Consider the following 15,654-nt stretch of genomic DNA (forward strand, 5'->3'; position numbering starts at 1 on the left):
GGCAAACTCCTAGACTTGCGATGATCCACTTGGCAAGTTCCGACAAGCTTCTTTTGGCAAGCTTATGGACTTCTCGGATTTGTTCCCACAGAACCTCTGATGACTGTCCGAACTTCCGTCGAACTCTCGAACTCCCAATGTGATCATTGTCTTGACTCCGGTGCAACTCCTGCTGCATGTCTAACTTTCATCGTAGTTAATCCTACACACTTATCTCAACACATAGATTAGACAACAAATGACAATTGACTTCATCATCAAAATCCGAGATTCAACATCAATCGCTTCTTCCGGCGAACATCCGACGAACCTCCGGCGATGCTCCGACGGACTCCCGGCAAACTCCTGGACTTGCGACGATCCACTTGGCGAGTTCCGATGAGCTTCTTTTGGCAAGCTCCTAGACTTCTCGGATTTGTTCCCGCAGAACCTCCGACGACCGTCCGGACTTCCGTCGAGCTCTCGAACTCCCAACGTGATCATAGTCTTTGACTCTGGCTCAACTCCTGCTGCATGTCTTACTTTCATCGTAGTTAATCCTGCACACTTAAAACAAAACTTCGATCGAGACCATTAATCCTAAGCAATTAACTAAGTTGTCCGGTATGTCATTGGTCCCTCGACGCTTCGTCCGATTCTTCGGCGCATCGTCCTCTCCTGCGGCCTATTGTCCAATCGGCCAATTGACTCCGCAACTCCGATATCCTTGGCGCAATACCCGCTCTTCTTGGCCCAATGCCCAAGTCCACGGCCTGAAGCCTTCTGTCGATACGTCGACCGATCCATCGGCCCGACGTCCAATCTTCTGACATGTTCCTCCGGCACAACATGATCTTTCTTGCTTTAATTGTCTCATCCTGATCGAAGCATCCTGCGTCACTCAAAACGCAGATTAAAATATAAACACATATCAAGTGGTTTCATTATCAAAATATGATTTTCAACAGTTTGATGTTAAGGTCACCGACGGATGGATTTTGAAGTATGATCGTAGGCACCCGCGAGTGAAACTGTTACTGTAGGACCAAGAGATAATTGCATATTTCTTCCTCCTCCCTCTTGATGATCATGAGGCCATGCTCAGAATTGAATAGTTGACGACATTAGGTGATGTTTTCTAGAATTTTACAATAAGGGGAAATAGGTGATACTGCACGGGAAACGTGAGGGCGATGTAACGACGATTTGTACACAACAAATGGAGAAGGTTTTGCATAAAGCATACAACGATTTTTTGGTAAACTTGAGCAGCAAACTAAAGGAGAGCCAATAGAATTTGAAGATCCAAACTTACTTCCTTTGCTTGCTAAATTTTTAGATATATTTGATAAACTGCACAACCTACCTCTTACCCATCGGCATCATTATTATATAACGATTCTTCCAAGCAAACCTCCAGAAAATACTTGGCTATATCAGTATCTACATCTCCAGAAGGATGAAATATAAAGAATTATAAAAGAGATGCTTGAAACAAGAGTTATTCGGCCAAGTTGCAGACTCTACTCTACACATGTGCTACTTGTACGCAAGAAGGACGGAACATGACGAATATGCATTGATTACTAAGCTCTCAATGATATAACTATCAAATACGAGTATGCGAAGAAGACATACCGAAAACCGCCTTTTGAATACACAACGGCTACTACGAATTTTTGCTTTCTTCAACAAAAGGTAAAATATCTTGGGCATATAATATCAGAGGAAGGTATGACGGTGGACCCCTCCAAAATAAAAGTAATGCAGAACTGGCCAACCCCGAGGAATATAAAATTGCTATGTGGCTTTCTCGGTTTAACAGCCTACAACCGTAAGTTCATGAAAAACTATGGAAAGATTAGTGCGCCACTCACTTCTTTACTAAAAAATGATACCTTTCAATGGTCAGACAAAGCCTTCGCTGCGTTCAACAAACTTAAGGCAGCCATGACGACGATGCCGTTGCTAGCACTACCATATTTCAACCGACCCTTCATCATTGAGGTCGATGCATCTAATGTCGTAATTGGAGATGTTCTCATGCAAGATGGTTGACCACTCATATACACTAATAAGGTATTGTCTCTCTCCTATCAAAACATATCAACATATGATAAGGAGATGCTCACCATTGTGCACGTAGCAACGAGGTAGAGATCGTACTTGATCGGGCGATGCTTTCAAATCAAGACCGACCATAAAAGTCTAAAATATTTCTTAGAGCAAAAGATATCTTCCCCTGAGCAATAAAAATGGATAATAAAGCTTCTTAGATATGATTATGAAATAACTTATAAAAAGGAAAAATAGAATGTTATTGCATATACGCTTTCACAACTACCCAAGCAAGCTTAATATTTGGTCATTTCACTTTCGACTAGTGACTTCTTTAAGGATATCAAGAGGCAATGGTAGGAAGATCTGGAGACTAGTAAGATCATAAAAAAATTGGAGGAAGCACCAAGCTCCGTGGCTCATTACAATTGGGACTCAAAAGAATTACGCTATAAGGGACGCATTGTGCTTGTGACAAATTCTACTTGCATCTTCACGAGCAGATTTTGGACAAAGTTATTTCATATGTAGGGTACTAAATTAAAAAAAAGTATAACATATCACCCAAAAATCGACGGCCAGACGAAAGTTATAAATAGGTGCTTAGAGATAGCCCAAAGCCACCTACCAAATATGACTACCCAAGGAGAACTTCAGACCTAGCCAAGTGTCATTATTGATCGATGGATTGTTACTCGACGATGATGACCCACTACTGAAATGCTAATATAGTGGATGAACCTACAAACAAAAGATGCCACTTGAGAGAACTATAACGACTTGAAGATCAAATTTCGAGAATTTATGAATCATTAGCCTCGAAGACAAGGCTGATTTGAAGAGGGATGGTCTGTTAGGACTCTAGCTAGGAGAGTCCTAATTGAGAGGGGCATTCATGTAAAACTAACCTAAGCCGACCCTTATTAAAGAGGTGAAGAGGTCAGCTAAGATTTGAAGGTTATTTCTAATAGAAGAATTAGGAGTTGTAAAGGAATATGAGTCTTGAGTAGAACTCATATTAGGAGTCTTGAGTATGAGTCTTAATTGAGTAAGAATCCTATTAGGAGTTAGGATTTAGAAACCCTATAAATAGTCATATATTCATCATCTTTTGATAAGCAATAGATGAATCTTTTCTGTAGTAGTAACTTGGAGGAAGGAAACTTTATAGAGTTCCAAGGAGGCCGATCCCCTAAAGAGATCAACCCCAAGCTTAGAATCTGCAAGGATTCTAATAGTTTGAAACCTCAATCAACATATTTTTACACCTTAAATATTAATATATAACTTCTTAACAAAGATTAGGATTAGAAAACTCACATATCTCTTATCATGGAACAGCAAATTTAGCACACGTTAAACATTAATAGAAAAAGAAAAGATAATGAATGATAAAATAATATTATTAAAATAAAAAAGAATTTAGCACACCATCCATATAACTAAAGAGTTTGCCTACATATAACTAAACGATACAAAGTGAGATATATTAGATTCACTTGTTGTTTGCATTATGATGATATACGTGTAAGATTCACATATCCCTTCTTTTTCTCCATGTTTTAGACAGATTGAGGTACACCGCAGATGCAGCCCAGTCCAACCTTGAGATTCGTGTAAATTTCCTAATGCTCGCAACCTGGATCTTGACAGAGTAACGGCATGGTTATCGCCCCCCCACCAACGCATACAGGTCAAGCCTTCAGATCCGTGCACGATTTTCCAACGGAAGCATCAAAAATCTTGTGGGACTTGCTGGATTTCTCGGAACCTTTCGAAGTGTAACGGTTTACTAGTTAATTGCTATACTGCCCTAAATCTGCTGCCAGTTTCGAGAGGCCTCCCTCCACTTTCTCTTTCCCCCTCGGGTCGGATTCGTCATTACTCATTGAAGCCATGAACGACGAGGGGTGCTGATCGAGGGAACCCAGCTGCACTGATCCTTTTTATCATCTTCCCGTTCTCTCTCCTTCGTCTATTGACCGCAGCTAGCTGGTGAAGGGGAGATGGACGAGTGTAAGCGCGGCGGAGCGCAGAGAAAAGAGGTCATTGATTGATTCCCGGTGCAGAGGAGTCAGAGCCCTTCCGCCACTTGGCCGCTCTTCCTCAGAAGAATTCACCACTCACGAACCTATTCCCCATCTCCACCCTGCTATCCTCTTCCATTTATCTCTCAATCTCCCAACCCCTCCTTCGTCTTCCCTTCTTTCCTCTTGTTGTATGTATCTCAACCAACCCCTTCTTCTCGTATTCATCACCACCAGCCACTAGCTGAGTGACGGTCGCCATTCAGTAGCTGCCATGGGGGGGATCAACAAGCAGCAGGAGGTGGTGGTCGCCAAGCACCGTGCGAGACGGCGGCGGAAGATGGTCGCCAAGCAGCACGGCCGAAAGCCCCGTTGTCGCGTTGCAGCAGCCGACGCCGATGCTGCATCTGTAAGCCTCCTCCCTTCCGGTCACCACCCTCTTCTCTACTCTCTTCAGGTGTTCGACGTCTAAATCGTCGTGAACCACGTGATGGTTGACGGGCTCGACGGATATGGGCATTTGCATGCGCCATCTTGGCCGTCCATCGCGTCCCTCCCTCTCTATCATGAAAATTTTAGATGTTGCAAGCGATTTATCTGCTCTGCATCTCACTGTTCTGTGTGTTGAAAATGACTCCATATCGTTTAACAGAGAAAAATGTTCTCATTTCCATGTTCATGCAGAACAAGAGATCAATGTGGGTAGGCTTTACGGAAAAGTTCCTTTCAAAGAAAAAGTAAATAGAAATGTCAAGTAGTATAATAGATAACTGATGAATAGTCTCGAAGTTTCTGCTGTTCTTTTCGTGATGATGATCAATGAGCAATTTGATCTCAGTCATTGTTCTTAACATTGTTAGAAATATAATCTTCAGTTGTAACCTGATTATGCTTAATACTGTTATGTTTTCACCCTCAGACAAACATACACAAACACATCTGGTATCACATTTCTTTGTGATGACTATGAATTTCAATCTAATGTTGGAAGAATACAAGTATCCGAATTTGTTCCTATATCAGGATTTAATCTATTTATTTGTTGGCTTCAAATTGAATAGACTTGGGTATTGCCCTCAGGTTTTTCATTTCATTTATGCTGATTGTGTCAATTGAAAATATTCACCTGAGATGAACTTTACCTTTGTAGTGAATTAGCAGTCCCATGACATAGGTTATGATATTTGTTTTACTTTTTTATTCTTTTTGTAATTATTCTTATCCTTTCATATTTGGTTCCATGTTATGGTTTTGGCCTTTTCTAGCTTTGCTAATTGCTTTCTCAATGTTGCTGAACCATGTAAAGTTTTATAAGAAAAGTGGCTAATGGATTATGCATGTCCTTATATCAGGGCTCCGTGCTGGACTTGAGAGTGCCAGCCCTTGATCCTGGTGTAAGGTTCACTTGAAAATTATGAGTATCTACTACTTCCTGCAGAGATTTGAGATTCTTGCTCATCTTTGTTTCAGCAAGCTGTGGGTGGGTTGAGATTTCTTCTGCAAAAGGAGCTCAGAAACAGTGATGTTAGCCAACTCGGAAGAATTGTTCTGCCAAAGGTCTACACTGTTGATAGCTTCTCCGAAAATTTTTCCAAATTGCTGAAATTATGCATCATCTATCTCCTCTTGTAACAATTTCCAGAAAGAAGCAGAGGCCCACCTTCCCTGCCTGACATCCAGGGAAGGCATTATGATAAACATGGATGATCCGGACAACCTTCAAGCCTGGACCTTCAAATACAGGTCTCATGCAGCTATTTAAGCTTCTTTTGAGTTTTTATTTATTGCATTTTGCAAACTATATGTTGTTCTGCACTTTTGCATAATCGCATCCAATTTGATCAACATGAAGGTGCGCAGTGAATTTACTGTCGAGGAGGAGAGGAAATTAAATCCAAAAACGCCGACACAAGATCTACATTGTTGTTTACCACTTTCTACCTATATTCATAGAGAAAACAAATTCGTCACTATATAAAAAAAATCAACAAGGAATAACTTTGCTTTGAGTTAATATAATCCCAATAACAGAATCCTCTCTAATGTACTCTCTCATATAAATGTGGTGGAACTCCTCTCTCAATCCTCTCTATGCTTCTTCTTTTCACTAGAGATACTCTAGTGAAAATCTAGAACACCCATATCCCTTCTTTTCACTAAAATCTAGAGATACTCCAGAGAAAATCTAGAACACCCATAATACCTTTCTCTATGCTTCTTCTTTTCACTAAAATCATAAGATATATGGTGTGTTTATAAGAACAAATCATAATTCACTAAAGACTTTCTCTTCTTACATATAATCTAAATTCTAATTCTAATTCATCAACTAGTTATAATCTAACTATTACTCCTCAGGAGTAGAATCTTAAATACTGACCAACCCTAATATATATTCTCCGGAAAAAAGATAGGTGTTTCCCTTCTGTTTGATGACAATGATATATATGTAAAAACACAAGTAATCATCATAGATACTAGCTAGCCAGAATCGATAATAAGCATGCTGGCTTCTGATTACTTATTTTTCTCCAGGAAAGGCTCTTCTTCTTGTTAAGAAGTAATAAAAAATTTGTGATGGTGAACCTCTGTACTCTCCCAGTTGGTCATTGTTCACATCATTGGCTCCGTAAATCTACATCTGTTATAGCATCTCACATTTTCACATCTTCAACAGATTTTGGCCTAATAATAGGAGCAGGATGTACGTACTGGAGAACACTGGTGAGCTCCTCCTCACAAACAATAACCCAACCATCTGAGACCTCAGCTGCTTCACAGATGTGCCTATTCGAACTTGATCAGTGTTTGAATTCATTTTTAAGGGGACTACGTCAAGAAGAACTGTCTTCAGCTTGGAGATTTTATCTTGATATATAAGGATGACAGCAAAGACCGATACGTATGCTCCTTTCCCCAGCCTCGATTGGTTTCTCTTCACCATGATCTTTCTGCACTGGCACACTGTTTTATAGGTCATTAGGGCGAAGAAGACAGGAAGTGCAGAGCTTTGTGTCGCACCTGCAGATGAGGGGATTTTTGACTCCATCGTGCCAGACATTGTAGTCGGCAGTGCCCGATACTCCGATCTCTTCTTGCCACTGGCTGAGGGTATCAACATCGCATATGGCTATGGCCTGAGCTGTGCCTTCGACGAAGACTTCCCCATGACCTTCCTTGATGAGAGTACTGGAAGTGCTTCAATTGCTTCTCACAAGTCTAGTGATCATTAATCTGTCATAAACAAGTGCAAGATTTACTCTAACATGGGGATGCCATAAACAGAGGAAATTGAACTGTTTTTGTCCTTCATTTCTTCTTTGGTCTTGTTCATGGATACATCAGCACGAAGATGATACAAGATTTCTTGTGCCTGCATTCTGAATCCCAATTCTGGTGGTTTCTATAGGAGGAAGCTAAAGAGAGCCTAAAATCCATGATGTTATGCCTGATGGTAAAGCCAATTACATATTTTCTCCTGTAGTTGGGTCTCATGGTTCTTGTACTTTTAAGAGTTATATTGATATTTTGATAATTTTAAAATTATTATAATTTATCTAATTTTTAATAATAATATTTTTTTTTAATGAAATCTTCTACACGTGACATAATGTGCTAATTTGATGATTAAGTGAGTACAAAACAATCATTTCACCCCATTAACCCATTGATACCAGGGGTGATTGACTTTGATTGAATGGCCTCTCATTGACTCCTCACTGTTCTTTCCCAAATCTTTCTCCTAGGGTTTGTAGTAAACTTCTTCACAATTAATAAATTATCCTCTACAATATTGCAATCTCAAGTTTGAGTTCAAATACTGATGTATTATGCTATTATGGCATGTGATTTATGGTGAGGTGGACAGAGGAGAGAACCCTGGAAAGAGATTTGCTTCGTGTCAAATTACACGTGAGTTGGACAACCAATTATATTTTTGTCATTCTAATGATTTTATCTTTGTTTGTTGTATACATGTATTTTTTTTACTGAAAATTATTGATCCACCTATGTTTGAATATGGGGGATGCTGACAAGGAATTTGTTTCTGGTGTAACAAAACCTGAGGAATGCCGATTCTTTGCTTGGATTAATCCATCTGTGTGAATGAGCAAAGAGAGTAATTTTAGGTCTGTTGTGAAAAGTGAAAATGCTTCAAGTGGAGTTAGCCAGAAGTAGATCAATGGAGAAATTATACTGGGGAGCTCTGATCATTTGTTGGATTGCAATATATATTATTTGGACAGCTAATTCAAATAAAGAGGCATACATGATTGCATCATCAATTCAGAAGCTTTAAAATGTTGTCTTGGCCTAGGTTGGGTTATTTCTTAGTTCATAAGTTCTATATCCAGGTCTTTGTCTTTGTCATTGTTAGATGTGGGTGTAAGGTTGCAATATCCAGTTCTATGCAATTTTGATGTCTAATGAATGTCCATTTGTGGTAATAAATTTTGGATAGTGTCTGAATGTTGTACTCTTGATGAAATGCAATGAATGGATACTTCATTAACGCAATATGCTTTGAGGCAAATTGATCATTTGTCGGCCAGCAACAGCTTTGAATGATTTGTTAAATTGGTGAATGCAGTAGTATTATGTACGTATCAATGCAGTATTATGTAGAGATCAATACAACAACATTAGACTTGGATTATAATTGGATATAACAAAAATTTAACTTTGGTCTTTCCAAGCTCATGCTGTAAAGTGCATGTCGGTACAGAATTAGACTTGCATTCCTCAACTGGTCAGTATCTTCCTTTTCTCACTACGGTTAGTTTGGCAAGTCCCATAGTCCCACATCGAAAAAATCAGATTTGTTATCTCCTATTGGAACTATAAATAAGGGCTTGGACTTTGAAGTTAGATACACCACAAGTAGCACCATAAGAAAACCTATGTATTTACTTTGGTTTAAGTCCATACTCAGTTAAATAGTTTAGACTTATACTTTGTGTTTTTCTTGTTTAGTATTTTCGGGGATTTTATGGCCTAGGAACATCTTCCTAAGGCATTTGTAATTGTCCCTTTTCATAGTAGTGATTTGCTCTTTTTTCGTTCGTGGATGTAGGTCAAAGTTAATTGACCGAACCACGTAAATCTGGTATTCTTGTCACTTTTATTTTTTCGCTTTATTGTCTTTGTTGTATTGTCAAAATTACCTTGTGGTAAATTTTCTGGGGCTAGCTCTAACAAACTGGTACCAGAGCCTGGTTCTGGGATCTTTTGGCAACGATGACAATAACAAAGATTATTGTCGAGAAATTCGACAGAAATGTCAACTTCGGCTTGTGGCAACTCAAGATGGAGGTCATTCTGGTTCAAGACGGAGTTGATTTGACACTACAGGGAGCTGAGAACATTCCAGATGGTACATCAAAGGAAGATTTTACGGGTATGGATAAGAAGGCGGGAGGTAGCTATGGAGACTATGGCTAAGAGCATGTGGGACAAGCTTAAAGCCTTGTACATGAAGAGGACAATGGAGAATCGTCTCTACTTGAAGCAGAGTCTATATATGCTTCGGATGATTGAAGATACATCTATACTCTCGCATCTTGATAAATTTGATTCTTTGATTATGAATTAGGAGAATATAGATGCAAAGATTGATGATGAGGATAAGGCCTTATTACTCTTGTGTTCTCTTCCCCAATCTTTTAAACATTTTCGTGATACTTTGATTTATGGAAAAGAAACAGTTTCGTATCAAGAAATTAAATCTGCACTGAAATCTAAGGAGCAGATAGACAGGGATATCACTGGGGAAAGTAGAGAGAATCAGGCTGAAGGTCTGGTTGTTAGGGAGAGAATAGATACAAGAGAATTTGACAATAGTAGATCTAAATCTAGATCTAAATCCAGACATAGAAATTTGGAATGCAGATATTGTCATAAAATGGGACACATTAAGACTGATTGCTTTAAATTGAAAAATAAATTAAAGCAAAAAGGAAAACTTATTGAGAAAACTACTGAGTCCGCTGAACCTAGTGTAGCATCTGATGAGAATATTGAAAATATTTTCTTTGCTACTGATGACAGGACGATGTCTAAAAATGAATGGATTTTAGATTCGGATTGTTCTTATCACATGTGTCCCAATAGGGATTTGTTTTCCACATATGAATCTTGTAATGGTGGAATTGTTTTGATGGGCAATAATGCCGCATGTGATGTTGTTGGTAGAGGCACAATCCGAATTAAAATGCATGATGGTATTGTGAGGACCCTCACTAATGTTAGACATGTTCCTGATTTGAAAAAGAATCTCATCTCTTTAGGCATCCTAGAGGCCCTTGGGTGTAAATACACAGCTGAAGGTGGAGTTATGAAAGTTTCTAGAAGTGCTCTTGTTGTTATGAAAGCTTGTAGGTCTAATAGCTTGTATATTTTGCAGGGAACTACTGTCACAGGTTCTGTTGCAGTTTCGTCATCGTCATTGTCTGATTCTGACATCACCAAATTATGGCATATGCGTTTGGTTCATATGAGCGAAAAAGGTTTGTGCATATTGAGCAAAAGGGGTCTACTTTGCGGACAGAGTACTAAGTCACTTGATTTTTGTGAACACTACATTTTTTGAAAGCAAAAAAGAGTCAACTTCACTTCTCTAGCAGTTCACAAAACGAAAGGTACTCTTGATTATATTCATTCAGACCTTTGGGGTCCAGCTCATGTTCAGTCTAAGGGTGGTGCCAAGTATATGTTGACTTTCATTAATGATTATTCCAGAAAAGTTTGGGTTTATTTTTTGAAGCATAAAAATGATGTTTTTCTAACCTTTAAACAATGGAAGGGTTTGATTGAGAAGCAAACAGGTAAACAGATTAAGCGGCTTCGAACAGATAATGACATGGAATTTTGTGAAGGTGACTTTGAAGAATTCTGCAAAAATGAAGGAATCGTTCGGCATCGCACTGTTAGGATGACGCCTCAGCAAAATGGTGTGGCCGAACGTATGAACAGAACACTCTTAGAGAGAGCGAGGTGTATGATCTCAAATGTAGGGTTGACAAAGGACTTTTGGGCAGAGCCGATTAATATGGCCTGTTACGTTGTCAACCGTGCTCCTTCTACAGCACTTAACTTTAAAACTCCGGACGAAGTTTGGTCAGGTACTCCTGCTGATTATTCTGATTTAAAAATTTTTGGGTGTCCAGCATACATGCATATAAATGAAGGAAAATTAGAGCCTCGAGCTAAAAAGTGCATTTTCCTTGGGTATGCTTCTGGGGTGAAAGGATACAGATTATGGTGTTCTGATCCCAAATCCCCAAAATTTATAATCAGTAGAGATGTTACTTTTGATGAATTGTTTATGTTATCTTCCAAAGAGGATTCTACTAGTTGTACAAATGATAGTGCGCAGAAGCAGGTGGAGCTTGAGATTGGTAGTTCAGATTCTTTTAAGTCGAACTCTTATACTCAAAGAATGCCAATAGATGGTCCCGAGTCTACTAACGCAGATGATCCAGAAGAAGAGCAATATTCCATAGCCAAGGATAGACCACGGAGAGATATTCGACCACCACAAAGATATGCAAATTTGGTTGCATATGCTTTGTCTGTTGTAGAAGAGATAAGTAAAGTTGGTGAGCCTACTTCCTACTCAGATGCAGTTTCTTGTGATAATTCCGCTAAGTGATTGATTGCGATGAATGAAGAAATTGAGTCTCTCCATCGGAATAGAACTTGGGATCTTGTGAAGCCGCCTTCGGGTAAGAAAATTGTTGGATGCAAATGGGTCTTCAAAACGAAGGAAGGTATTCCAGGGGTTGAAGATGCAAGGTACAAAGCACGATTGGTTGCAAAGGGCTATAGTCAAGTACATGGTGTTGATTTTAATGATGTATTTTCACCTGTTGTTAAACATAGCTCTATTCGTGTTTTGCTTGCTTTAGTTGCTATGTATGATTTGGAATTGGAGCAACTTGATGTCAAGACAGCTTTCTTACATAGTGAACTTGAAGAACAAATTTATATGGAGCAACCTCATGGATTTGAAATTGATGGTAAGGAAGACCATGTTTGCTTGTTAAAGAAATCCTTGTATGGATTGAAGCAATCTCCAAGACAATGGTATAAGAGGTTTGATTCTTTTATGTTGGGTCATGATTACACGAGGAGCATGTATGATAGTTGTGTTTACTTCCGGAAGTTAACTGATGGCTCTTTTGTATATTTGTTGCTTTATGTTGATGACATGCTTATTGCAGCTAAGAATTTGTCAGAAATTCACACTTTGAAAATGCAATTGAGTAGTGAATTTGAAATGAAAGATTTGGGAGCAACTAAGAAAATTCTTGGCATGGAGATCAAAAGAGATCGAGGAGTTGAAAAATTATTTCTAACTCAGAAAAATTACTTCAAGAAAGTCTTGGAGAGATTTGGCATGAAAAATGCTAAGCCAGTTAGTACTCCTCTTGCTAGCCATTTTCGGCTATATGCTGCTCAGTCACCACAGTTAGTTGAAGAGGAAGAATATATGGTGAAAGTTCCATATTCTAGTGTCATCGGCAGTATTATGTATGCAATGGTTTGTTCTCGTCCAGATATTTCACAAGCAGTCAGTGTGGTTAGTATATATGTCTCGCCCGGGTAAAACACATTGGCAAGCTGTGAAGTGGATTCTCAGATACTTGCAAGGGACTTCAGATGCTTGTTTGGAATTTGGAAAAAATCGTGAGACTTTGGTTGGTTACGTCGACTCTGATTATGCTGTAGATCTTGATAAACGAAGATCTTTGACAGGCTATGTATTTTGCGTTGGCGGTTGTGCAGTTAGTTGGAAAGCTTCCTTACAACCTATTGTAGCTTTATCTACTACAGAGACAGAATATATGACAGTGACAGAGGCGATCAAAGAAGTTTTATGGTTAAGAGGATTGTTCAGCGAATTATGTTTGTATCAAAGTGTTACTACAATTTACTGTGATAGTCAAAGTGCTATTCATTTGACTAAGGACCAGATGTATCATAAGAGGACAAAACACATCAATGTGAAGTTTCATTTTATTCGGGATATCATTGCTGAAGGAAAAGTCCTTGTTCAGAAAATTCATACGAAGGACAATCCAATTGATATGCTTATGAAGCCTCTTCCGGTTTAGAAGTTTAAGCAGTGCTTAGACTTGATTGGTGTTCATTGTTGGTGATTGCCCATTAGGGCTTTTATAAAGAAGGTGGAGCAAGTTTTGTTGGGACATGCCAAGGTGGAGATTTGTTAGTTTGGCAAGTCTCATAGTCCCACATCAGGAAAATCAGGCTTGTTATCTTCTATTGGAACTATATATAAGGGCCTGGGCTTTGAAGTCAGATACACCACAAGTAGCACCACAAGAAAACTTAAGTATTTACTTTGGTTTAAGTTCACACTCAGTTAAATAGTTTGGACTTATACTTTGAGTTTTTTTTGTTTAGTATTTTCGAGTGTTTTATGGCCTAGAAACATCTTCCTAGGGCATTTGTAATTGTCCATTTTTATAGTAGTGATTTCCTCCTCTTTCGTCCGTGGATGTAGGTCAAAGTTAATTGACCGAACCACGTAAATCTGGTGTTCTTGTCGCTTTTATTTTTTCGTTTTATTATCTTTGTTGTATTGCCAAAATTTCTTTATGGTAAATTTCCTGGGACTAGCTCTAACACTCACCAAGATTATGTTGGTACAACGGCAGTTTATGTCAACTTAATAAATGCTTTGTTACAACTATATATTTAAACCAAGTAAACATCACTGTAAGCACCGGTAAGCAACTAGCATTCTGACATCCATGATATATGAATCTGTTTCCGTAACTAAACTTGTACACCTACGTTCGTGATATAGGTTTGAAGAAATCTAGCGTCAGGAAGTCTTGCTCCACATTCCATCAATGATTGAACCATATGTTTTGGATTCCTCAACAGGTTAGAGTCATTTTCAAGCACAGTATTGGCAGCAACAATACCAGACCGCAGAACGAAAACAAGTATGATGTACCAGAATACAACATGAACCTCTGTTGAGATCCAATAACACAATTTGATGTACCATTATATGTATCGAGTGATCGAAACAATAAAACTTGTGACCCAATAACGAAATTTGTAATACAATACCCAACTTGATCATTATGTTTGGAACCCAAAAACTACTGCTGCATGCAACAATCTTCCCAAAACATCAACATTTCAAAACACCAAAAACTGTTCAAAACATTTATAATCTTCCAAAAACATCAAACCATTTAATTTATAGTCTTCTAAAATAATCTACAATACATTTAATTTATAGTGTTAAACAAACACTGTCAATTTAATTTACAGTCTTCCATAAACTATCCAAAACTGACCAAAAAATTACATCTATAGTATTCAATAAACTGCCCAAAAGATTATTGCTGCAACTACCAAAGTTCTGTCTTTTTACCAAACATCATTGCTTTCTTCTAAACTACAGATGTATTAAAAAGCCCGTAATTAGCAAACCGCTAAACACGCTGTGGTGAAACAAACACTGAATCAGATCACAAGAAGCAATTGTATACCTGCAACTTTTTTCGAGGGTGTTTATTATGTGGAGTTGACACTAGAGTCCACCCTGCAGCCTGCACTGGAGCATGTGAGTCCACCCTGCTTTTTTCTATATATTTTTTATTATGAACAAGCTAGTGGCAAAGCCTAGAAGTGTCAATGGTATTATGTATTTTTAGTTTGAGACCCTTTAGTGGCTAAAGACGTCCTCTCCTAAATTTGTTGCTTTCTAGGTTTTCGTTTAGAGTGTTTGGGCGCCTAAAATGATTTATGATTAAGGAGGACTATACATATCTAAGAAAATAACTTACTAATAATATCTGTCCACTTTTCTCTCTACATCATTTCATAAATAATTTAAATAAGTTATATCATGACAATAAGGGATACTAGTTGAGTTTTATTTTCTACAATTATAAGTATGACAATCAATATCAATTATTTTTTTATCTTTCCTCATTTAAGTTACCTTAAACTTCTCACCACTATTTTAAGCAGGTGTCCAATTGATAGTACGATAATCAATCTGTCATAATCTCCTCAAAGACAGTCTTAATGTTATGACAAAATAACTCATTAAGCCTCATCAATGAATCTCGCTATATATAGATTCTCTTTTTTAACTTGAATTACCTTAAGGATGATTGGTTTATTACAAGCTTCCAATATCATAGAATTATAACTTTAATAGAATTTATTCAGTTGAACTTCATACTTCGCTATTATTCTGAAGTGTAACTTTACTAAATTTATAACTGGTCTATCTCTTAACTAAAGGAATGCATTCTTGTCAATCTTTTCGAGTTCATCTATTGCTTAATCAGAGTCATGCACCCTCATAGCTCTTACAACTCTCCAATATATTTTCTAATCTCTTATGCTTCCCCTTAAAATTATTGTATAAATGTTTCAAATAAAATCGATGCTCGGTGCTGGGAAGCAAATGTACAATGGCCTCCAATATATCTTTTTGTTTATCAATGATGAATGTAACTACTGATTGAGATGTTTAAATCCTTAACCAATTAGATGATGAACCAATTTCATGCATTATTTTTTCCATCTCAACTAC

General features: G+C 38.1%; 1 protein-coding gene across 1 annotated transcript; it reads left to right on the forward strand.

The window, feature by feature from the left end:
* Positions 1-4,338: 4,338 nt before the first annotated feature.
* Positions 4,339-7,297, forward strand: LOC135644164 (B3 domain-containing protein LFL1-like). Its single transcript, XM_065161630.1, has 6 exons — positions 4,339-4,473; positions 5,535-5,621; positions 5,707-5,807; positions 6,742-6,788; positions 6,890-6,966; positions 7,040-7,297. Exons 1-6 carry the CDS (start codon positions 4,339-4,341, stop codon positions 7,295-7,297), a joined length of 705 nt encoding a protein of 234 aa, XP_065017702.1.
* Positions 7,298-15,654: the final 8,357 nt, after the last annotated feature.

Source organism: Musa acuminata, chromosome BXJ3-8 (genome assembly GCF_036884655.1).
Source record: "Musa acuminata AAA Group cultivar baxijiao chromosome BXJ3-8, Cavendish_Baxijiao_AAA, whole genome shotgun sequence".
NCBI classification, from domain to species: Eukaryota; Viridiplantae; Streptophyta; class Magnoliopsida; order Zingiberales; family Musaceae; genus Musa; species Musa acuminata.